This window comes from Thalia democratica, chromosome 7 (genome assembly GCF_965202585.1).
Source record: "Thalia democratica chromosome 7, ktThaDemo2.hap1.1, whole genome shotgun sequence".
NCBI classification, from domain to species: domain Eukaryota; kingdom Metazoa; phylum Chordata; class Thaliacea; order Salpida; family Salpidae; genus Thalia; species Thalia democratica.
The window spans coordinates 33,588,144-33,612,578 of NC_139171.1; the positions used below are offsets into that span (position 1 = coordinate 33,588,144).

Here is a 24,435-nt window from a genome sequence, read left to right on the forward strand (position 1 = left end):
AGTCTAGATAACATTCAAAAGTCTTTAACAGAATCAGTTTACAAATTAACACTCGAAGGTATTTTAAATGCAACCTAAACAATAACTTTAAATTTCTTTTTTATTAAAGTAAAACGTATGAAGCTCTGTAAGTTGTAGTTGGTATAGAAACTTAAAGGTTTAAATACATAACCACTTAATGATTTTAAATACCGTATAAAAATAAAGCTAAAAACTTTCGTTTTTACTTACCTAGATCTAGTACAGTTTTACTAGTTTATGCTCAGTATTTAAGAACTTTTTGATCGAAACCTGATTTAAGTGTTTTGTAAACTATAATTCTAGTAGTATATGTTAAGTTCAAAGTAGTGTAGCAAACTCTATTTTGTCATAGATGACATTTAGCTATTGTTTCAAATCAAAGTGATTTACAATGAAAAGCTGTTAAATTTAATGGACCTAAAAAGTATAAATATTTGCATGTAACTCGTTAAAACGAAACACATAACAACCTCAAGTTACAAACTAAAAGCAATTCTTCTATGGTAAATCTGCATAGGGATTATACCAACATATGTTAAAAATGTTCCGATAAAAACTTATATTACTCTGTACAATGCATACAAGCTACAAATGTATAACAAAAAAATCAAAGCTCTATTTGTAAGCCTAATTTGAAGTAGTTCTTCTTTTTTTTCAAAATTTATTTTACAAACTTAGTTTCGGTCAAAGACCTCGTCAGTGCTTAAATAAATTTATTTAAGCACTGACGAGGTCTTTGACCGAAGCTTAGTTTGTAAAATAAATTTTGAAAGAATAAATTTATTATTTCTCCTCCAGCAGTTGAGATCTCTCTATTTGTCTTCTTAAAACAAAAAACAAAAAAATATAATAGTTCATATGTTATTAATTTAAAACTTACACAATACTTTTGATGTTTTCAACAACTTAAGGTAATAGTTATTCTTTTTATTTAAGGAGGCGGGTTGAACACAAACAAGTCATCAAAATCAATGGAATACTCTCAACAAGGAATTTCTGTCTCTTCAAACACAAAAGTTTGTTTTACACTGATTACTTATGTTGTTAAATCGTATTTTAAGTTGGTTGACTGAGTTGCTGTGTGTGTGTGTGTTTATGTATTTTTGGAAAAGGAAAGAAGCAAACATTGAAAAGAAATCAACTAGATTGAAAGGTCAGTTTAAATATTCATGTTTAGATATGAAGTTTTCATTAAGTACTTAGGTGTAGTTAATTGAAACTAACTAAAGTAAATAAACATTAATTAAAATATACTTTTTCAACAAAAAGTTATCAATAATTATAACCAAAAAAACTCAAATATTATCTAATCAAATAGAAAAAATTCCGATGTTTTATGTCTAGAGTTGCTACAACCAACGAACTTTGTTTTTTTTTATTTTTTACTGTAAACTATAATGAATAAAGTAGATGCATTCAATAATTCTATTTATGCCTTACATACACAAATAATGTTACACACTTTTCATGATCAGCTCAACTTTTAGCTCATTGAACAAACGTCAATCTCCAAGTTTTTACCTTTATGTAGCATACACCTAGTTATTTTATAGCTTAACGAAAAATATCCTATAATTTTTGAACTTAGCAAACTTGAGCTCTGTCATATCTTATTTTTAGAAAAAGACGAAAAAATTATGTTTTTTATTTATTTTTGATTAAAAAAAAAATTTAAGGCGGCTGCTACCTATTATACTAACATGTAAAATTATGAAAGTTTTAAAATGCTAAAAACTAAAAAACAAGCAAGTTAGGTAGAGTTTTAATTTAAAAAAATTTAGTAAAAGTAAAAGAAAATTACGATACTACACTGATTTAATCAGTCAAGTGAAATTATAATACGATGATTTATTTTGATAAGTAATTATGTAATAAAATTTTTCAGTAGTTTAATTATTTGTTAAAAGTAACATATCATCAGGAAAACTACATTGGCTGTTGTATACTTTATACTATAAGGTTTATAATATTAAAATAATTATTTCAAGGTATACATAAAATTATAAAAACTCTGTATTCTAAAAATGAATCAACAAGTAGTTGTTTGTAATAAAAAAGTGAGCATTTATTAAACTTGACAAATAATTGTTGTTTCAAGTTTAATTTATATAAACATGAAGCATTAGTTTTGTTTAAATGAAAAATAATTTGAAAATGTAAAACATCTTATAGTTTGTGTTTAGTTTGTTTGTAATTTAACTAAACAGCTTAAAACATCAATAATGTTTTGTAAACAAACGTGTTTATTAAAAACAACACAAAAAGAACAAACAAAATTAAGCAAAACAAATTATAATGAAACGCATCAAAAAAATACTGAGTTTTAAGTACACAGTTTCAATTTGTATTTGAAAAAAATTGCAAGTTTTTAATAAATTTAAATGATTTTGGATGATTTAGTAACTTAATACGTTTAATCAAATTTAAAATAAAAATTATATAATAAAAATTCAAAAAACTTTTACAAAGCAGTACGCATCAAGTATTCTTTTTAAAGAGCGTTAAGAATAATAAATTGCACAAGAGTTTTAAATGATTTTTAGTCTTCAAAAAACTGATTAATGTTTAGTTTATAAATTAATAGGATAAAATGCAAGTTACAGTTATTACACAATGTTAAATACTATGTTAGTGTTATTTACAGTTATGTAAAAAAGTAAAGTATTTTGTCAACCAGCTGTAGAGAAAGAATCATCAATAATTTTTAAACTTGTTAATTTTCACCTTTTCTTGTTTTAACCAAAATGAAAACCGGCTGCGCCAAAGACAAAAACGACAGAACTGTCAGGCCCAAGTTGAGATAGAAGAACTCTCCCTCCAAAACTCCCTCCAACAGCCAAACCAACAAGCTTTGCGAGGCAAGAATTACAGCTTGCACGCACGCCACAGCGCCGTATAGCGTACAGAATTTCTTTTGCGGAAAGTAGACGCTCACGAATGCGTTGCTGCCTGTAAAGAAGCAGACGTTTGCTGCCACCCGCACGAACATTGCGAAGTACTGCAGGGGGAGGGAACTAATCAAAGTGCACACTTGCATCGTGATCAAGCAGAACGATCCTGCGAAGAGGCTGACCAGGCAACTCCTCATCTCCGCTGATCCGTCTTCGCTGTCGAGTTTCCGCTTGTAGAAGTCGGTGGTGTAGCCGATGAGCAAAGACATCAACACTCCCCCTGCTTGCATCAGAGTGAACGCGAAAAAGTAATCGTCGTAAGTTTTGTTTGCCGTTTGTTGCTCGGATGAGATGCTTTTGATGAAAGCAGTAAAGTAAGCGGAATAGCACAAAGTCAATAAACTGACGACCGAGGTCGAAAGCGCGGTGGTTAGAAAGTAGCCCTGACGCATGATGCAAAAGATCGAATCTTCTTCTTTTGATTCCGGCTCACTAGCACTGTTCTCCAAATTTTCTTTCGAGTCTTGCTTGTCGTTCGAAAAAAACCAATCAAAGTCTTTCATACCGTACTTGAAGTCTTTTCCCGGGTCGCGAGGAACGCTCTTTCTGGGCGTCAAGAGAATCGTTCGGATGTTGAGACCAAAGTACAAGGAGGCGTAAATCCAAAACAAGTTTGAAAAACTGACGCCAATCTCGTGGAAATAACCGAAAGCGAAAAACAGCACCGGGGCCGAGCAATACGCGCCTGTGACGGTTGATACGTACAAGTTTCGTCTGTTCGGAAACAGGTTGGAGTTTTGAAGGTTGCCCGCGTGCAAGGAGCAGCCCGCAGCGTGCAGGACCGGAAGGGCGACGTAGAGCAGGAAAGAAAGCTCGCATCTTGCCACCGCCAAAAGCACGCAACCCGCAACGCCCAAGTTGACCAGAACGAACCGGCCCGCCCACGTTCCGAGCTTGTCGAACATCAAGCCCGCGAGCAAGGTGCAGAACGGTCCCACGCAGCAAGTTACGGAGTAGAGGAGCCACAAGCTGTTTGTTTGGTCGTCTTTGCAGTCACCCGTGCTGTTTGTTGCGTTCTCGGCGCACGAACTTTTGTACAATCCCTCGCTTATCAGGAGCGGTCGCAAGCTTTGCCATCCGAAAAATATGCCGGAAAAAAGCATGTTTTCCACCATGCAAGTTACCCATGATAAGATGTTCTGACACTTCATGATTGTATTTTAAAACCTAAGTTTTGATATACTTTGTTATTAAACAGCAGTTGTACATATATTTTCTTTTTTTTAATTACTATTACTCTTTTCAAACTCACAACTTTTTAAGTGAGAAGTACTCTGTTAGTACTAATTTTTTAATTTTTTAAAAGGTTTGTTTTGAACAATTTAAAAATTTAAAATTTTTAAACGCAAAAATTATTTTAAACAATTTTATTTTATTGTATTACGTTCAAAGTTTTGTTTAGGATAAGTTACATTTTTAATAATTCACCAGGTTTAGTTTGTAGAAACATCCTCTCGTTTTGGAAACTTCAGTTTGACACTAACGTTATTAATTATATTATAGTTTTCTTAAATTATACAAAATTTCCGAGTAAAGCTTTTTACAACATGTAACTTTAAATCTATTAGACAAAGATATTTTACGACGCCTATAACTAAACAAAAACAGCTTGAAATTTGCATTTTGCCACTTATATCTACTTTGAACGTTTTTTTTTGTTCTACCTCAATTATAACTGTTTGGATATTAACTATAGTAAAATAATGTTTAGTTTCTGTTACAAATATTTCTATGTAATTTTGATTACTAAGAAAAAATAGACAATGAAAAGTTTTATAAAGTTTATTTTTTTATTTTGGCATGAACTAACTAAAACTTAATGATTTTTAAAACTTTGAATAACTTATCTATTCTGATTTTAAGAAATTTTTCTTTTCAATTAATACAAACTTATCTAAATTTTTTAATTATCTTTCAAACTGTCTGTTTTTACATTTTATAATCTAACTTTACCTGCAAACTTCAACAAATATGTTATTATTGTTTGTTAACGTAAACTTGCATAAATGTTAATAAAACTTCAATAAATTTACGTTTTACACAACCTTATGCATTCTTCCCTTACTCACAAAATATCATTTTTAAAATGACTTTTTTAAATGTTTTAAAGAAACAACTTAGATCATCCTATACTTTTTTTTATACGATGACTAATTTGTAAATATGTTGCAGCAAGTTTTACTCGTAGCGTCAACACATACTAAACTAAACACCCCCGGGGAAAAATGACAAAATTTCACGAGAAAAACTTTAGAAAGCGCTACTAAGTTAATGTTAGGATAATATAAAACGTCAGTAAAATGACACTTTCGTAATTTATTTATTCTTAAAACTTTTATGACTGTCAAAACTGTTTGAATAAACTTAACTTCTACTTTCAGATAAAATACCATAAATCTTATCTATAGTTGTTTATAAAGGTAAAATAGTGTGCTACTTAAAAGGTAGTAATATATGTTGTTTTGATATATCTTGACTTGAACAATAAACTATTCATAACTTCAAAAACTCAAAATACAAAAAATTCCATAAATCTTAAACTTAAGCTTTCTTACTTTTGTGAAAAAGTATCTTGATAAAACCTTGACAGAACTAAAGTACTAAAGTCTTAATACTTTGGAAGTATGTATTTGCTTTAACTTTTTTAAATCATGTTTACAAGTTTTAAGTGTAGACTTTTACGATGTATTAAACAGTACTATATCAAAAGTGGTTTGCGAAAAAATACAACTACAAATTTTAATACAAATCTTAATCACGTTATAACGAAATTGTGTGTTTATTTTTTTATCTCTATTATTTTTTTTAACACTGTTTTATGTGGCTAAAACTAGTTTTAAGTTTAAAAATTACATTTATAATTTTACAAACTGCTAAAATATCTGGTAAAAGCTGTTTTAATCTGTATCAGAGCTAAGTTGAAATTTATCCTAAGTTAATTATTAAATAAATAGAGACTTATAAACGGTATACTGTGTATATGAAAAAATATTTTTAAACAGAGTTAAAACAACATAAAAAGATTAAGTAAAACTTGTATACCATTGGGTTTTGTCTTAATATTATTAAGGCTGTTTTAATGCTTTGTTTTCACAACATCCATCTTTAACTTTTTTGAACGTACTAAAATGAAAACAAGGTTGTAGTTGTAAACAATTTATTTAGTTTTAATTTAATTTTACAGTATATATTTTACTACGTAACTGTAGTTGTTACTGTTCAAACGAAACGTTATTTGTGGTTAGCATTAAAGATATTGATGTTTTTCCAACTAAAAAAAATGTTTGTAATTACCCAAGATGTAAAGTTCTCATGATGAAAAAAAATAATTACACTTAAATCTTGATTGATGATTTTATCGTTCGATAAACAAGTTTAATCATTTTTATAGATATAAAAAAAAAATCTTAATTTTCTAGTAAAGTTATTTGATATAAATGAGTTGAATGAATTCTTCATCTTTTTTAGTTCTGTTTTTAAGACTTTTTTTGTGTGTCTAAAATATCAAATGTGTTAGTAAAGTTTAAAATTACAAAAAAAGTAAACTAAGAGTGACTTTTTTCAAAGAATTTAAGCTATTTTTTGTTACATTTAGTCGCTGCGAAAAGTTCAGATAACAAAATGTAACTACCTTTTACAAAATCGATTAAAAGCCGAATCAAGAAAACAAAAAAATAATTTTTCTTTTTTACCTGAAGCTTGCCACTTTTAAGCGAGTATAATTTACAAAATCATTCGGTTTATTTTTTGCGGCAGCAATCCAGGTGCCAGGTGCAGACTTTTAAATTTTCATTAAATTGAAATAAATATACGTTCGTAAAAGTTTTAATATAATGAAAAGTTTAAATACGCAAAAGTTTTTTTTCTTACATTATATTGAAGGTATTATTTCAAGTTTATTGACTTTTTTAACTATTGTTAAATTGCATCGCTTTAAAATATTTTAAAACTGTTTTTTTTTCATATAAGGTGTTAGACACTTGTTTAATTGTAATACAAATATACTAAATTTTACTACAGTAAATGTTTATAATTCAAGTCTGTATTTTCTTTTAAGCTGTTATTTAAAAAAATACTTTTTTTCTGCATTTGGTAAAAAAAAACAAGTTCATGTTCTTTCTATCTAAATTTATATAATTTAAGTTTTAACAAAAATGTAATCACTTATAATATACTGAAATAAAATTAAAATTAAACAAGAACATATTTCGTTTTTTAGTATAAGTAGAAAGCGATAAATACAAATTAATTTGTCAAACCATATAACCAACAATAACTAACAGTCTAATATTACAAAAATTAAAAAAAAATGTTTAATTTCTTAAATGTTAATTATAGTTAGGTTAAAAGTAAGTATATAATAAAAAAATTAATTAAAATTTAATTTCAACTTTAAACACAGCCTAAAAGTACAAACTTAACTGACAAATGCGAGTTTAGAAAATTCGTGGTATATAGTACATTTTAAACATAAATATTCATAATCTAAATCCCTATTTTAAAGTTTTTCAACTCAATTTAGACTTTTTTAAGTTAAAAAATTTCTAGAAAAACTAACCCGCAAACTAAAACAAGGCTGCCGAACTCTGCAATAAAACATATAAGAAAATTAATAAACGAAAGTTTCAACTTTACTCTACTTTTTATTAAAAAGTTAAAATACTTAAAATAAGTTTAATCCAATAGTTTATTTTTTCTTAAGTTCTTATACCAAATGATAAATTTCAGAATCAATAACTTTAACTAACTGTTTGCTGTTTGCATAGAGGTAACTTGGTCGGTCTCAATTTGTATTAATATTTTAAAATTAAACTACAAATTTCTGTTTTAGAGACTTTATTTAATTTAAAAAACGTTGTATAACTTAGCTAATAGATACACAAATCCTAAACTTTTAGTAAACATTAAAAAATAATGATTTAAAATTTATAATTTGCAAAAAATTTAAAGCCTGTTAACAAAAAGTATTATGTTTTTTTGATTAAACTAATGTTATATACTACATACTTTACCAAAGAAGTACGAGTAAATATGCAAATTAACTAAAATTATTTCACAAACTTAAAACCATTAAAGTAAATCACATAACACAATTTCATCTTTAATTAGTACATACTTTTGTTAATAAAAAAACTTGTGCTAACCCAAGTTAAGTGTTTAAAACTGAGCCCGCATAAAGTGCAAACCAAAAGCTATTATTAATTTTGTAAAGAATTTTTAAAAAGCGTACAAAAGTTTGACTAGACATTTTTAATTGATAAATTAGTTTAAACAGAAACTTAGCTATTAAGTCTTCTTCATTTTCGATTAAAGTCTACAAGATAAAGCTTAATTGATTGTTACACAAATTCTTATACTAGACTAGTTCTTTGACATATTAAAAGTTTTATTGATATTTAATTGAATTCTAAGTTTTTGAAAAGCATTTTATACTAGAAACTAAAAAGTTCAAATCAAATGAAATCTAGCTAACATATTTCGGATAAAGCAGATACATTCTTAACAGGTTTTACAGTAATCTTTAAATAAAACAAACAGACAGAAGTATTTTTATATTTAAATTATTATTTCGATAATTTTAATGTATGTAACCATAATGGTTCTAAACCAATGAGTGTACTGTCCTTAACAAGACTTTAAAAGGTACCTTGGTGTGCGACTTGATGACCGAAAGGTTCTTTGTGCACCAGTTCCTAGGACCAAATATTTTGAGAGTATTTGTTTTTTTTGTTCAATAAACTATAACTATACGATATTATTTTCTTGTAATTTTTTAAAACTTCTGTAGTACATCGATAGTTTTGCTTTGCACAAAAACTTAGATATAGTTAAAAATATTCCTGAAACGTGTAAATACTTTTTATTAGTTAAATTATATTAAAACTTGATAAGAACTAACAAAAACCAGATTTAACAGAACAAACTAAACTAATAAATATAGTGGTAGATACCTCGATGACCAGTAGCTTTCTATGCATCCTTTGACCATGTTCTTGAGCGTTGATATCTTATTCATCTTCAATAAACTTGCTAATCAAAAAACTGTTGATTTTTATAGTCTATCATACTATAAGAATTTTAAATTCTTTAATAATTGATTTGACTACTTGAACGTTTAAGCGTCAGACTTTGTATAACAACTTATGTTTAAACTTTTGGCTCTAATATATCAGTAGTAACCAGAAATAAACAAGTATGGAAGTATAAGCCTATTTGTCACTAAATAAAATAATTTACTGTCAATTAACTTTGTGTTATAGTAACCTTGTCAAGTTATACTTGCTAGTCGAGCGTAGGTTTTCTGCACTTCAAAGTGTAAAGTGTAAGTAAGTTTTTTGGTGTTAGTTAATTACAACTTTCTATATGGTTCAACTTATTTCAATTAAGTATACATTTGCAATAATTTCTATAGTTTTTAACCTAGATACGAATATGAAGCTATAAACAACTTGAATCCATAAAAAGATGTTTTTGTCAATAGTAGTTAAAGATTTTTCTAAACATCTTAGTTTAACTAAAGAAGAAGAAATCGATGAAATTTTTGCTATTCTGACCTATAAACATAAATAATTTATATTTAAAACTATAACTAACGTTCAAATAAAAATTGTTCTTTAACTCCTTTTATCAGCTTCTTTAATTGTTGTTGTTATTAAACTAAATTTATACGTATATTTTCATCATAAAATAGAACTTCAAAAAGTTTTAAGTTTAATTAAGCTACAAACAGTTTGTGAATTCACTTGACCTTTACAGCCACAAACATTAACTCACAACAATTGAAGTCCGGCTACTTCTTATTTAGTAACAAACCATTGCAACTAATTCTAAAAGTTTGTTTCAACTACAATGTTTAAAATGTTGATAAGTTTGGGAGCATTAAAACAAAAACAAGGATGAAGTGCAAAAGTGTTATCCGTTTTAGAAACTTTTAGTAATTCTTTATTGAAAGACAAAAAAAGCGCTTAAAATATTTGGTCCAAAGAACTAGTGCACGAAAAACCTTTCAATAATCAAGTCGCACACCAAGATATCTTTTAACGGATTGTCCAGGACAAAGTAATCTTAATACTGACTTTAATTGCTGGTAATAATTGTTTTTTTAGTTTTTCTTTTTCTACTTTAGTTTGTTTACTTTAAAAAGTAAAAAAATTTATATGTTTATTAATCTTTTGTTTATTTAAATATTTTGTTTGATGCACTTAACATTTTTGAGAAAAAACACATTGCAAAAACTGTTCATTCATATACATTTTTTGAGTACCCTACTGAAAATATTAACATAGATAATTAACAGTTATTTATTATATAAATTTAAATAATGTTGCTTATCGTGTATACAACTGCAAGAAAAGAAACTTAAGAGTTATATGTTATAAAGAGCTACAGTAGCTCCTATGATATAGACAATATAAAAAAGTCTCAATATTTAACCCTTTACGTTACTAATTATTTAATAAATTGGAAAATGATACCTTAGAGCTGCCGAGGCTAGGTTTCTGGTTTAATGTTCAAGTAATAATCAAATATCCAATTTCTATCTACTTCAACAAAAATCTTACAATGGACTTTATTTTGTTGTGGATTAGTGGGTAAAATTTTAATAGTATCAAAAATAGTTTTTAACTATATAATTTGTAACTATTGTTATTTACTTAAACTACCTGGAAAATATTCTAACACTAACTACAAATAAATCATCGTACTTGTTTAATAACGGGTCAGGTTTACTACAAAAATTATTTCGCGAGCCGCCGATTTTTTTAAAACTTCAAAAAAAATTGAAGCCTATTATAAATAACAACTACTGTTTTACTTAAGTTATGTTAAGAAGATGTCTGTAAACGTTCATTTAAAAACATAAAATTTGTTGGTTTTGCACTAATTACTTAAGAAGCTGAAAGCAGTTTTCTCAATTTTTTTTCCAGGTTTTCTAACTTTCTTCCAGGATTTTAAAAGTACATGTTTTTTGGTTTATTTTTAGTTCCAAGTTAAGTTTAATGTAAGAAACTGTGTTAAATAGTATAAAAATATTGAAAATATACTGAAAGTTACTTTAAATGTGTTTTTTATAGAAAAATTTTTTGATGACCAAAAAATCTTATTAACATGATAGATTTTTTGTGTCGAACTGAAATTTTACTACTGAAAATGTTAAAAATTCAACGTTTTTGTTCAAAATTCCAGGTTTTTTTCAAAATTTTTAAAACCTCAGGTTTTTCCAGGTTATTTTTGCCTAAATTGTCAAGTTCCAGGTGAAGTGACAACCCTTTGGAAGCTAAAATAAGCTTCGTGGGTTGGATTTGGCCCGCCAGATATAGTTTGCTGGTCCCTACCCTGTGGTTAATGTATTAGGTATTCAGAAACACATTTTCATTGTCTTCAGGACATTTCTTTCTAGAAACTTCAACACAGCTTTAAGCAATTTACTTACAAACGTAAAATTGCTTTAGTTTATAGTACCCGCAAAAGTGTACGAAACATGTTAATTCTTTTTTTTTAAGATATTATATTTAATTATTACACTTAATTTTAATAATAACCAATAGTTGTGCTGAAATCTTCTAATAAAAAAAAATAAAATTTGTTAAACTGAAAGAATTTTTTTTTTAATTTGTTTGTTATATATAACTTTAAATAATTAAAAACATGCCATTGAAACTATGAAGACAATATCTAAAAAATAAGAACAATAGTTGAAGTTAAATTTCATGAACTTTTTCATAAACTTAATTTGGTATAACTGTATGTCAAATTATGACAAACTTAGTTATGCACAACTTTTATTTTACAAAAATTTTACAATTTAATTTGTAAACTTCAGATTAACAACTTTACTCAACAAATTTGTTAAGTTTAGTTCAATTGTACACTATTGTTTAAATTCTATTCAAATATACTAAAAGTTTAGTGTGAACATTATATATTCTCTTTGTATACATATTCTCAAGTATAAATATCCTGAATAAAACATATGTTCAAGATAAACTTTATTTTTACATATTTCAGACCTTTTATTTCAATAAAAAGCAATTTGTAAGCGAAAAACAGACACGAAAGCACCAAAACAGCTTATAAAAAGTGTGTATGAACAAACTACATCAGACACAATTTTAACTTGTTAATAATTGATTGTGAAACGAAGCACCTTCGTATAAAGATGAATAATTGAAAAGATGTTTAGTAACACGTAGTATGAAGTTCAATTTGAACGCAAGCTTGGAACTTTATCAAAAGAAAAACATAATTTCTAACATGAAAATAAATATAGAATTACTGACAAGCTGGTTTTATCTTATTTTGTAACATTTTTAAGAGCTTTTTTTTTCGAACATTTTTTTTGTATATAATTGAGGTAAAAGTAACAAAATTGGAAGATGAAAAGTATAAAAATTAATTTTTAAACACAAATGACTCAAACATGATTAACAAAACGAAACACCAGTAATTTCTGAAAAAAAAAATCTTGTAGTACAAAAGAATTTTATATAAAATTTTATAAATCAAAGAACTACTTATTTAATATTTTTACCACGTTAATTACCAATACTCTACTAATGTGGATGCACGCTGATAATTTGTTTTTTACATTTACCTAAACATACTTTGTTGTATTAAAAATATAGCAATAGTGTTTTTAAATAAGACCCATATAAAACTTAAATTTGGCTAGTCTAACGTTCAAAGATTTTAATAAATGTTTCACACCAGTCTCATGTTATTCGGTACGTTTTGATTTTTGGCGAAACCTCCCGACTTCTGCTCGTTGCTTGATGACGTCACAACGGAATTAAGAGACGATGACGCGATCAAGTTGTGCATCGACCGTGACGTCATCGAGTACTTTTCGTTTTTCTTTCTTCTCCTGCCTTAAATTTCACAGTATTTTTTTTTAATTCTTTACAAGTTAAAATGCAGTATTATAACAACCTACATTTTTCAGTCTAAATATGCACTTTATGCGATATATTACTTAAGTTTGAGATTAAGCAAAAAAAAAGCTATATTTAGCAGTTTTGCATTAAGAAGTTTCTGAAGTTATATCATAAAAAGTCACAAGGAAAACAATTACTTATAATCTTCAAAAATAAAACCAGATATTCCTCAACAAACTTTGTATGGGAGTGATTTTCCTTGAGAAGGAAAACTTGGAGTTGAGCTCGTCTGAGTCGTCGACGTCATCAAGACTGACATCATTTGGCGTTGACGTCATCTCGTACGTCATGTCGGGAGTTTTTATCAGGTACTTCTTCGATGACGACTCGCACAACTCAGACCTGAGTGTTTAAACAACGGCTGTGTTTTATTATTTCGAGTTTATTGTTTTACCCTGGACCCAGGCATCGAAACCTGGGCCACTTAAACTGAAAGACATAAAAAAAAAGAGAAAAAATAAAAAAAGATAAATTAAACAGTTTATTCTGTTTTAATAGAAAACTAAATAAACTTAATTTTTAAATTTTATAGATTAACATAAAACAAAAATTTTAACACATAAAACTTTAACTCTATGCTTCAAGCATATTTGGTACCTGACGGTGCAGTAAAGTTTTTCTCCTTCCTCCGCGAGTTCCGACAATTTCCTGATGGCTTCCGTGTTTCTCTGAAGCCTCGAATACGATTTGACGTCTGACAAAAACATGTTAAATAAAACAGTGGTAAATTGTCTAGAAAGATTATTTCTAATAACTGACAAAATATCTATAAAATACTGTAAACTCTAAAAAAGTATCTTTACAAAGAAAACCTTACAACCTCTGTTTGTTTATTACTTTATGAAGAACAAAAATTACAGTGTCACACTCAATGAAAAACATGAGCTAATATTAACTTGCTTTATTTTTGAGCATAAAAAAAAGAATAATAAAGCTTATAAGTCCTTTTATAGCTTACTTTTTAGTTTGTATCTTCTTTAATAAGCAACAATTGGATTTAACTATACAACTTTTCTTGTATATAAAAACTACCTGAATAGCTTGTAATCGAAAATTTTAAGATATAATTTTTTATTGATATGATTACTAACTACTAGTGCTTAAAAACTTGTAAGTATAAATTTAAACAAAAACTTTCATACCCGATTGAACAACTTTATTGACAAAAGTGAGTAGCTTCTCAGTATTTTCACCGTAATTTTCCGAGCAACTGTTGTTTTCACTGCTTATCTTCTCCTGCAAGCACATCCAATCCGCGTTGCCTTCCCTCAAACTCTCTATCTCCGATTCCAATCCTCTGCAAAATTATTTATATCAGTAAATTGTTTTTTTTTTCATTCTCTAGTTGTTCTTATTTTATTCACTGAAAGTTTTCCTTGACAAAATTACTTGAAAAGTATAGTTAATCGTAGGACTTTAGTCGTTAAAAAACAATGTTAAAACTAAAAACAAAGAGTCAATCATGCTTTAAACAAATCTGCAAAAGTAAAATACTTTTTTCTTATTTATTTATTTTAACACAAAACAAATCTGTATAGTTTGTAGTATAATTATTTTTTGATTAAATTTAACGATGTGTTTTTAACTAAAACTAGTGTATAAAACATGTTTTAAATGTATTAAATAAAATTAAGTATGTTTAAACAAAAGTCAGGGATGCCAAAACTTTTTTGGAAATTTCTTCCAGGTTTTCGGATTTTTTTCCAGATTTTTAGCAAACAGGTTTTTTGGTCATTTTTTAGTAAAAACTTAACTTAAAGTAAAAAAAAAACTGTCTAAAATATTATAAAAATATTGAAAAAATACAGTAGAGCTAATTTAAATGTGTTTTTTTATGAACATAGTTTTAAATAAAACAATTATTTTTTGTCATTAGGATATATTTTTTTTCTAATCGAAATTTCGTTACTTTACATGGAAGAATAGTTTAAAATTCCAGTTTTCCCTAGGTATTTAAAAAAATTTTGTTCAAAATTTTAGGTTTTACAAGTTTTTTTTGCCTAAATTGTCAAATTCAAGGATTTTCAGGATTCCAGGTTTTTTGGCAACCCTTTAAAGTATATCAATTACCAACTTTAAGTAAACTTTGAGAAACAAGTTTTAATGATAGTGTTCTAAATAAAAATTTCAATAAGTAAAATAAATTTCTATGAGTGTTATTTCAATACAACAATCATCTAAAAATAAGTTAACATATGATTTACAAGCTAGTAATCCTTTAAAAACGTCAAAAAACCTATTAGTGCGTTGCTATATTTAAAAGTTTAGGAAAAAAATATTTTAAAAACAATATTAAACATTTAGTATACAATTTTAAAAGAATGGACCTGAAAATATTAAAAAAACTTAAAGTTACGTGTAATGAAGCTATTGTAAAAAATACTTAAGACATCAATTTGTGAATATATTAATACATACATAGAATCGAAACAAACTAAGCTAACACAACCTGAGAATGAGTCAGAATGTTTTAAATAAAACAAATTAATTAAATTAAACTAACTCTATGATAGATTTATAATCTTGCTTAACTCGATTTTTAACTTCATTCAGTGAGTCGTCGCTTTGTGAGTTGATGTTGTTGTTTTTAACTTGCAATGTTAGCAACTCATTTTCCTCTTCTAACCTTTTCAGTTTGACCTTTAAATCATCCAGCTGTTTTGAAAACATAAAAAACATAAATTAATATAAAATTTAATAAAAGCTTAATTAAAAAAGCAGTTTTACTTTTACAGAAAAAACAAAAAATAACTCATGTTTAGTATAGTATATGGTTGTATTAAAGATATGAGTAAATTGTTATCTAAGAAAAGCTTAAACAATATACTTTTATAAATAAAATTATATTGTATAGCTTATCACAAAGAGTAATTAAGCTGTTTATGCGAAGAAATATTGTAGTAACAAAACTAAATACTACTGTAAAATAGTATAGATAGAGATCTATCGATCTATCAACAAGATTAAACAAAAGTAAGTGAACTTAAGAACATTTGTTTGAAAATAATAAAGTCTTTTATGTTAATATTAAATAAAGGACATAATTATATATTATAAATATAAATAAATAATAACAAGCTTATAAAATAACTCTCAAAATATTTTTTTTAGTTTGATTCTTTTTATTTTTAATTTAATAACTATACAACTATAACACAAGCTTATTTGATTAGGATTATTTTAAATTTTATGTCTTGAATTTTTACCTATCAAACTGAAATCTTGGTCTATTCAAAAACTGTCAAGCCTATACTATTTATTACGTAAAACTTAAACATTTATCTTACTAAACAACAAAGTGCAGGGTTGCCGCTGGTTTTTGGCAAAATTTCTCTATATTTTCAAAACTTCCTTTAGGTTTTTGAAAGTACTTGTTTTTGGGTCTATTTTTAGTTTAAAATTAAGTATTAAAAAAAATACTGTAAAGCTACCTTAAATCTGTTTTTTATTTATAAAAAAATTGATAATGACAAAAAATGTTAATCAATAAGATAGATTTTTTGTGTCGTATCTAAAATTCATATCTTAACATGTAAAAAATGTTCCAAGTTCCAGGTTCTTCCAGGTTTTTTAGCCTCAATTGTCAAATTGCAGGTTTTTTAAGGATTCCAGGTTTAAGGACCACTCTGTATGTGTTAACATTAATCTTTAAATTAATTTAAAATACTCCAGCTTTTCCTTTTTGGTTCAGCTACGTCTCCTCATAGAAAAAGTAGTTAAATTTACGCCAATTTTTTTTGCACGCATATTTGATCTCTTTCATTTGGTCTTATTTGAAAAAGCATTTGTTTTTTTCATTAATTTTTAAGCTTATTTTACTATAAGTATTTTAGAATGTAGACAATGCTGATTATACATTTCTATAACACAAAAAACTTTTGCCTTTTTTGTTACTTTGTTGTTCTAGAATCACTTAAATAAATTTTAATCTTTTTTTGTTAGTGTTTGCTAATTGTTGTAGTAAAATAGGGCTTAAGCTCGTCGAAGCATGAAAAAGTTTTGAAAATTTTATCTAAAAATTTTAACACAAACTTAAACATGTTTAAAACAAACTTAAAGTAATTGACTATTAGATTGAAACACGGTTTTTAAAAAAACTGTGATGATGTTCACTTTAGTGCTTAATTTGGGTTCCAAATAATATATTTACTAAAGATTAACATGTAAGCTATGATACAAAGGTTGTTGTTGCGTAAAATGGTTTGGTATTTGGATTATATACCGCGTTGCGCAGTAAAAATTTAAGCAAGTTTAGGTCATACCATACCAATATATTGCAATATGGAAAACTATATTTGCAAGTAAACAATTATTTGGCGTTTTTTTTTTGTTCCTACGTCACTACAGTATTATAATATCAAAACACTCAATATTGATAAAATTGCGATGCAGTAATTAATTAGATTAAAATTTTTCAATAGCGTTATGAAAGAAGCACTTATAAATTTAATTAAGGGGGGTTGGAGTAACGAGTATCCAGTCTAAACGGTAATCAATTTTTGGACAAATGTTGTTAAGTATAAGAGTTACAAACAACACTTAATGTGGTCCTAATTTAGAACAATCAAAAATTGAAAATATGCATTGTAACTATGTTTTTTGGGAACAAAGATAACAGATATACAAAGAAAATTTTGATGCTTTTGTTTTTATGCCACATTTATATTAACATGTATAACTAATTCCAAGCAAGTTAATCAGAGTACGATTTTTTTATAAACTACATAGATTACAGATTAAAAAAATTAAAATTAAATAACAAATGCAATCAGTAGTTTGAGTGTTCTTATACATTTAAAAGTCAGCATAACTTTAAACTTAGATACAAAACTATTATTAAAAAAGTATTTTTTTAAATTATAATTATTTTTAAAGATTAAACATTTTTGAAAGTATTATATAATGTATCAAAATAAAAAATTTAGGTCAGCATTAAAAAATTTGTTTTTTTAGATAATTTTATTTTTGTTCACAACGTTGATTGTATAAAATGTACGAATATAAGTTTAAAAGATTACTCTTCTGTAAATTAAACAACTCGTCAGTTGGTAAACTTATATCAGAGAAACTAAAAAAAGAGCTTTGAAGTTTAATTTTTACTAAAATTTTTAGAAGAGTATAACGTATTAAAAAATTAAAAAAATTAAAATTTAAGTTAATCGGTTTAATGAGATTATACTTTAAATATTTAACTTAACACTTAATCATACTATAACGAATTATTATAAAAGTACAACAACTCTGAATTAAAAACACTCAAATTGCAAGATTTTGTTAAAATAAATAGATTGTATATTTATTTATAATATATATTATTTATAATATTTTTAAGTAAAATACCCATTAAAGTTGCTAGATTTCAATTCGATCAATAGATTGTAAGAATTTTAAATGTATGCATTTGATACTCTGCTTCACACTAAACTAAATAACTAGAACAAGCAAATTTTTTGGTCAAAGTCTTCTAAACTGAAAACTATTAATTTTGTGTTTTATTAAGTTGTCAACGAAAAGTGTTTAATAATGACTAGAAATTGCTAACTTTTTCTACTAAATAGTTCAAGTAAAGCTTGAGATCAATTTTTAATCATAATAACTAGATAACTAACTTTACTTTTATACTTAAAGTTAAATTATCTGAACAAGATATAATCCCCATTATATGCAGTACAGTTATTCGAATCCTTTAAGAATTCACGCTTAGATTTGTTTGAATTAGATCTTATGGAATACATTAGCAGAAAATATTAACTACAAATCATAAATTTCAACAAAAAAAATTAACAAGCTCGACTCATTATCTTCAAGTTGTTATAAAAGTAATGAAATTCGTTTCAGCTGTTTTTCACATAAAGTTTGATTGTTATAATAAAACTTTGTATAAGTATTTATTTGCTTAATTATTAAATAAACATATCTCAAAAACTAAACCGTTTCATATGAAAGACTGTCAACTCCTGACTTAAAGGTTTGCATAATTTTTTAACTGATTTATTTAAAATTGTAAGCTGAACATTTTGTGTTTAATTATTTTTTAGTGAAATTTTTTTAAACACGGCAGAAAGCAGCTAATTTGTTTGTATTACATAGTAGTACATATACAACAGTTAAACTATGGTTTAAGTGTTGCTTCGGATCAACTTTTGATGTGAATCCTACAAATGTGTTAATGCTATAAATCATTATAAAGTTTAAGCTGCCGTACACGCACTTAAAAAATCGTAAACCTGAATGTCCAATCTGTTTAATGGTTCGAGTTGGACTTTGATTAAAAAATTTATAAAAAATATTAACAATATTTCGTGCTTACGTCACTACAAAGCTTAAATTTCATAAATACTTAAAGCAGCAGCATCGTTCAAATTTTTAAGTCGTTGAGTAACACATTTTATAAACTAAAATGACAAATAACATTCAAAATATAATACTAAATACTATATTTAATTCATACACTTGAACTTCGATCTAAATAACAAAAAAAAATAAAAACTCGATATTATTGATCTAAATTAAAATCTATCATTTTAAAAACTGAAAGTGTAATACACAACACAAATCATATTTATTATACATATATATATAACTATTACTCTTTTTTTATCAAGTTGTTTCGAAAGCTTCGGTCTAGTATGAACTAAAAAGAAAATAAGTTTTTATTAGTAAGGTCTACTTTTTGTTAAAACTTTAAACTACAAAAAAAAATTATCTGCAAAATCAAGCAATGGAACGTACCTTACAACAATTAATTTATAATTTTTTTCTACATTCCATATATTTATAGTTAGGGTTTGCCTAAGGAGCTAAAGAAATTGCTTTGCTATAAAAGATCAAACTGATTAAAGGGATACCTTAAGACAACTAGAAGAAAAGTAGTTTTATACTTCCAATCAAATATTTTGTTTTAGTCAAAGGTTCAAATATATTTTGTAGTACTGCTTTAAAAAAAGCATTATTTAATAATAAATTTATAATAACTATCATAATACCGTAATTTACTTTATATATAAATTTAACTAAGAAAGCTTTCACTCTCTTAATTCTAAAAAATGCGTTAAAACAGTAAAAAAAATATAAAAATTGTATTATTTTACAAAAAATCGAAAATATAAAATACATTAAAAATACTTCAAGCATATACTACACTAAAACAAATACTAAAACAAATACTACACTGTAGTAGTTGACTAACTAATGCTAGTGCTAAATTCAAAAAGTATAAAAGATAATATATATTACATTGTTTTATCAAATTACTGCATCTGACAACAAATATTTAACCAACCGCAAACAGACGGATCATAAACTACGTCTAAACGAACCGTCTATTTGTTAGCAAGTAAAGTTTTTTTTTTTTTGATTTTAACTAAGGTAAAACTAAGAAAAAACTTTCATAAATAAAAGCTTTTTTGTAAGAGGTATTACAAAAAGAAACATTTCAAAAGACTCAAACTAAACTTATGGGGTCACAATTTCTGTAATGTAAACTATTAAACTAAAAAAACTAATTTGTAATAAATTCTAGAAATTTAAAACTTTGTGACACTACATACACATATAAGCATTTAAATAAAAAACCAACCTCAGTATAATCTTTAAAGTTATCAAAGTTGTTATCATATTTCTCATTTATTGAAGCTTTTGAGTTTTCATTCTGCAACACCAAGTCAAATTCCTCCGAGAAAACTCCGAATGCAACTTTTATGAAGTCTGTAAGCGATTTAATTATAAGTCTTACAGACCATATTTACCAACACTTTAAACACGGTAAAGACTTAATATAATAAACCATTTTATTTGGTAAAATTAAAACATTTGATAACAAACTTGCAGTAATTAATTTTTAACTAAACTAAGTGAGCTATTATCAATAAACAGAAAATAAATCAACAGTTAAAACATTGAAATAATGTGATCACTAAGTTTTTTTATTTTTCATGATCTATTCTGGAAAAAAATAAAAACTTTGAAGTCTTCTAAAACAACTATATGGTGTTTAAATATATAAAATTTTGTTCGTTTTATTTAAACGAGATATAAAATTTTTGTAAGTTTAACATATAAGATATAAAAATCTTACCTCCGTACTTAGCAGTGTTGTCAGCATCTAGGCTCAACTGTTTACGAAAATCTTTCATCTTCACATGATTTCTTTTTATTCCCATGCTTTCAAGGCTAGCTTCTAGTTTCTCAACCTAATTTTATGATTTCACTTAGTATGTTTTGTAATGCTAGTAAGTAAAATACATTAAATTCGAAACTAATTATATAACTTACGTCAACTAATACAAGCACTAAATAGTAGTTTCTGCTTTGTATAAATACAAATTCACACATTTAAAATCTTTAAAATACTTAAATATTTTCAGTTGAGATAATATACCAACATAATGTTACTTAAAAAAAATTCAATCCATCTAAACTTTTACTTATACTAAGATTTTTGTATCATAGGTTGTCTTTTTTACACAAACCACCATTGCTATTTTTAAGTATAGTTAAGGTTTTTCTAATAGATGAAAGATTTTAAAAGATTATATACCACTGTATATAGTTTTTTGAATATTTGTTACAAAAGCTACTTTTATAATACTACCTAATAAAAGTCAACAACAGAATACAAAATCTGAGTCATCAAACATGATATAAAATAAATATAAATAAATGAATACTAAAAAACTTAATAACAACACTAAACAAGGCAAAAACAGCCTGAGTCACTGTGAACTTAAGTTTATAAACCTCCTTCAACTTGGGCTTTTATGTAGTTATACTTTGCACAAAATCACTAAGAGCATCATTATGAGTAAACTTTAAACACTTTATGTTTACAAAACGCTATAAAACATACACTTGTAAAAGTTCAAAAATCTTAAAAATTAATAACATTGATTTTTTTTTTATTTATACGCAGAATTGAGAGTAAGCATGTTTTTTATCTTTATAAAACAGTCAGTTTCAAAACAGTTTTTGAAAAAAAAATTTTAGTTTGTGACACTTTCACAAACTAACTTTATAATCTTTCCATTGATAACGAAATTCTAAATAAATTATTTTAAAAACGGAATCTACTTATTCTCATTTAAGTTTTTACCAAAAAAGCTTAACATTTTCAAATTAAGATTTATATTAGCCTAAATTAATCAAAAATCTCAAAATAACTTGAGGCAGCCTGAGTTCTTCAAAACATTTCAATCAATTCTTACTTATCCTGAATGTGTGGCAACAATGCTACTACCAGCTGCTAAAACTAATTACTAAAAATAAACAAAAAGTATTAATAGTTTTATTATGCTTTACTAACACCAAATTATTTAAAAAAAAACTTACTCTTATTCTAGTGTCATCTTCAAAAACAAGTTCGTCTGTTGCTGTACTTTTTTCAATACATTGCTCGAGTTGGTCATTCTTTTCAGAAAATTTTTGTTCCTTAATTTAACGTAAATATTAAATGTAAATTGGATATAACTTTTTTAAGAATTTCAAACTGTAAAACTTGATACAGTTTCATACTTCTTAACTTTCGTCAAAAAGTACAATGATCATATTTTTTTAAATATCTGGCGTTTATTTCAACTGTTTAGCTACTTTTTTTTAAATAACTTTGTTTGAAAAATCTTTATAATAAGAAACAAGGCTTTTTTAAAACATTTTTAAGTTAATAACCTTTATAGTTTAGCAAACATATTTTTACAAAATATTGCTAAATAATATATTTTTCTCGTTTCATTAAAATTTAAATGAGAAACTAACTATAAAAGTTATAACGAAAAACTTAATGGGCCATAGTGTCGATTTACAAAAACTATAAGAGGGTTGCCAAATGTTTCTGGGAATTTTTCTCCAGGTTTTTAAAATTTCCTCCAGGTTTTTAGAAGTACACACTTTGGGTCTATTTTTAGTTTCAAGTTAAGCTTAAGGTAAAAACTGTGTTAAATAGTATAAAAACATTAAAAAAATACTGTCAAGTTACTTCAAATGTAGCTTTTTATAAAAAAACTTTTGATTAGCACAACAAATGTTTATCTATATGGTAGACTTTTTGTGTAAAATCAAAACTTTTCTACTTTACATGTAATTTTTGTTTAAAATCTAGGTTTTCCTAGGTTTTTTTTTCAAAATTTCCCAAATTCAAAGTTTTTCCAGGTTTCCAAGTTTTTTGGCAACCCTGCTATACGTACTAAACAAGAATTAGGTACTGATAAATAAACTAAGTACTATTATTCACAACTGATTGTTTATCCTAGAAAATAAAATATCCCATTAGAGTAAATCAGTAATATTTGTTTATATATAAATACTATTATATAACTTGAAGTTCAACACATTAAAAATGGAAATCAATTAACAAAATTAATGAACTACAGACTGGAGGCTGACATTTACGAAAACAGTTTATTGATATGTGTCTTAGTCAAACTTTGTATTTTTACTTCATTCTGCTTTATATAGTTACTTTTTTTTTATCTAAAATCATTTAACTTTGCAGAAATATTTATTATTTGAAAACATAAAAATAAGAATAAATAAAAATATAAACAGACTTCTGTAAACTGCACAAACATAAAAACATCTACAAACAACAGTTAATAAAACTTGCATTGTTAAAATTGTTTTTATCCTTGTTTTAATTCATATTTAACACTTTTTCTTTAAAAAAATTTAAACCTACCATCACTACGAAATACTTAGTCAAATATTAATTAACAAAAAGTGTATCTTATGTAACAAGCAACGAACTTGACAGAAAAATTCTGCTTCATCTTCGCTGCTGTCCGATGGAGTTGAAGTGCTGCAAGATGAACTTCCACTGCCTAGCAAAATTATTATGAAATATTATTTAAAGTTATTACAAATAACTTAACACAATTACCACATCTTGTACTATTGCAAAAAACTTGATTTGAAACTATTGTTAGAATGATGTCGTTTGCACCGACTCATCAGAAAAAACCAAAATACGATACAAACGAGAAAAAAATTATATAAGAAGTTTCAAAACTTTGTTCCGTATATTTGATATCATTGTATTTCTTAAATAAACATATAAAACTTTATCAGAAAGCTGTATAACTTTATTAGTGTAAAAAAGAACAAACTTTCACAAATTATTTCATTGTCTATTTCTGATGGAAAGTACTTTTGAAATATTTCATTCTTGTTTATGTATGATGGAATGTATGATAATTTGACTCTGTGATAATATAGGTTTTTAACTTTTTTAGTTGTATGAACTATACAGTATTTAGAAATTTGTAAACAATTTAAAGTATAGAACTTACTTACCTTTTCTAAATTTTATTTTCAAAAAAAAAAAAATACTACTTAAGTATATCAAAATTAAAAATATTTAAAATAAAAAAGTTTAGAGAAAACTAATGGTTATGTATTATATTTAATAAAACATCAAACATTTTTTTTTTGACGTATACTTTTATAAAAAAAATATTGCTAAAATAAATTGATAATAGTACATATTCTAATAAAACACACTAAAAATACTCATAATTAAATTAAAATACTACAATTCA

The 24,435-nt window shown here is 26.0% G+C and overlaps 2 protein-coding genes across 2 annotated transcripts in view; both read right to left on the reverse strand.

Moving 5' to 3' along the window:
• Nucleotides 1-2,734: 2,734 nt before the first annotated feature.
• Nucleotides 2,735-4,123, reverse strand: LOC145841277 (equilibrative nucleobase transporter 1-like). The gene has a single exon (XM_082948643.1). It carries the CDS (start codon nucleotides 4,121-4,123, stop codon nucleotides 2,735-2,737), a length of 1,389 nt encoding a protein of 462 aa, XP_082804769.1.
• A 7,895-nt stretch (nucleotides 4,124-12,018) lies between these two features.
• Nucleotides 12,019-24,435, reverse strand: part of LOC145840618 (uncharacterized) — a 31,442-nt gene continuing 19,025 nt past the window's right edge. The window contains exons 7-16 of the mRNA XM_082947930.1: nucleotides 24,004-24,098; nucleotides 23,645-23,718; nucleotides 22,235-22,333; nucleotides 20,985-21,099; nucleotides 20,487-20,614; nucleotides 15,411-15,562; nucleotides 14,050-14,204; nucleotides 13,505-13,601; nucleotides 13,086-13,249; nucleotides 12,019-12,841 (exon numbers count right to left, since the gene is read on the reverse strand). Of these exons, the coding sequence (XP_082804056.1) occupies nucleotides 12,675-12,841; nucleotides 13,086-13,249; nucleotides 13,505-13,601; nucleotides 14,050-14,204; nucleotides 15,411-15,562; nucleotides 20,487-20,614; nucleotides 20,985-21,099; nucleotides 22,235-22,333; nucleotides 23,645-23,718; nucleotides 24,004-24,098 (1,246 nt within the window). The 3' untranslated portion in view covers nucleotides 12,019-12,674. The remainder of the gene's footprint in view (nucleotides 12,842-13,085; nucleotides 13,250-13,504; nucleotides 13,602-14,049; nucleotides 14,205-15,410; nucleotides 15,563-20,486; nucleotides 20,615-20,984; nucleotides 21,100-22,234; nucleotides 22,334-23,644; nucleotides 23,719-24,003; nucleotides 24,099-24,435) is intronic.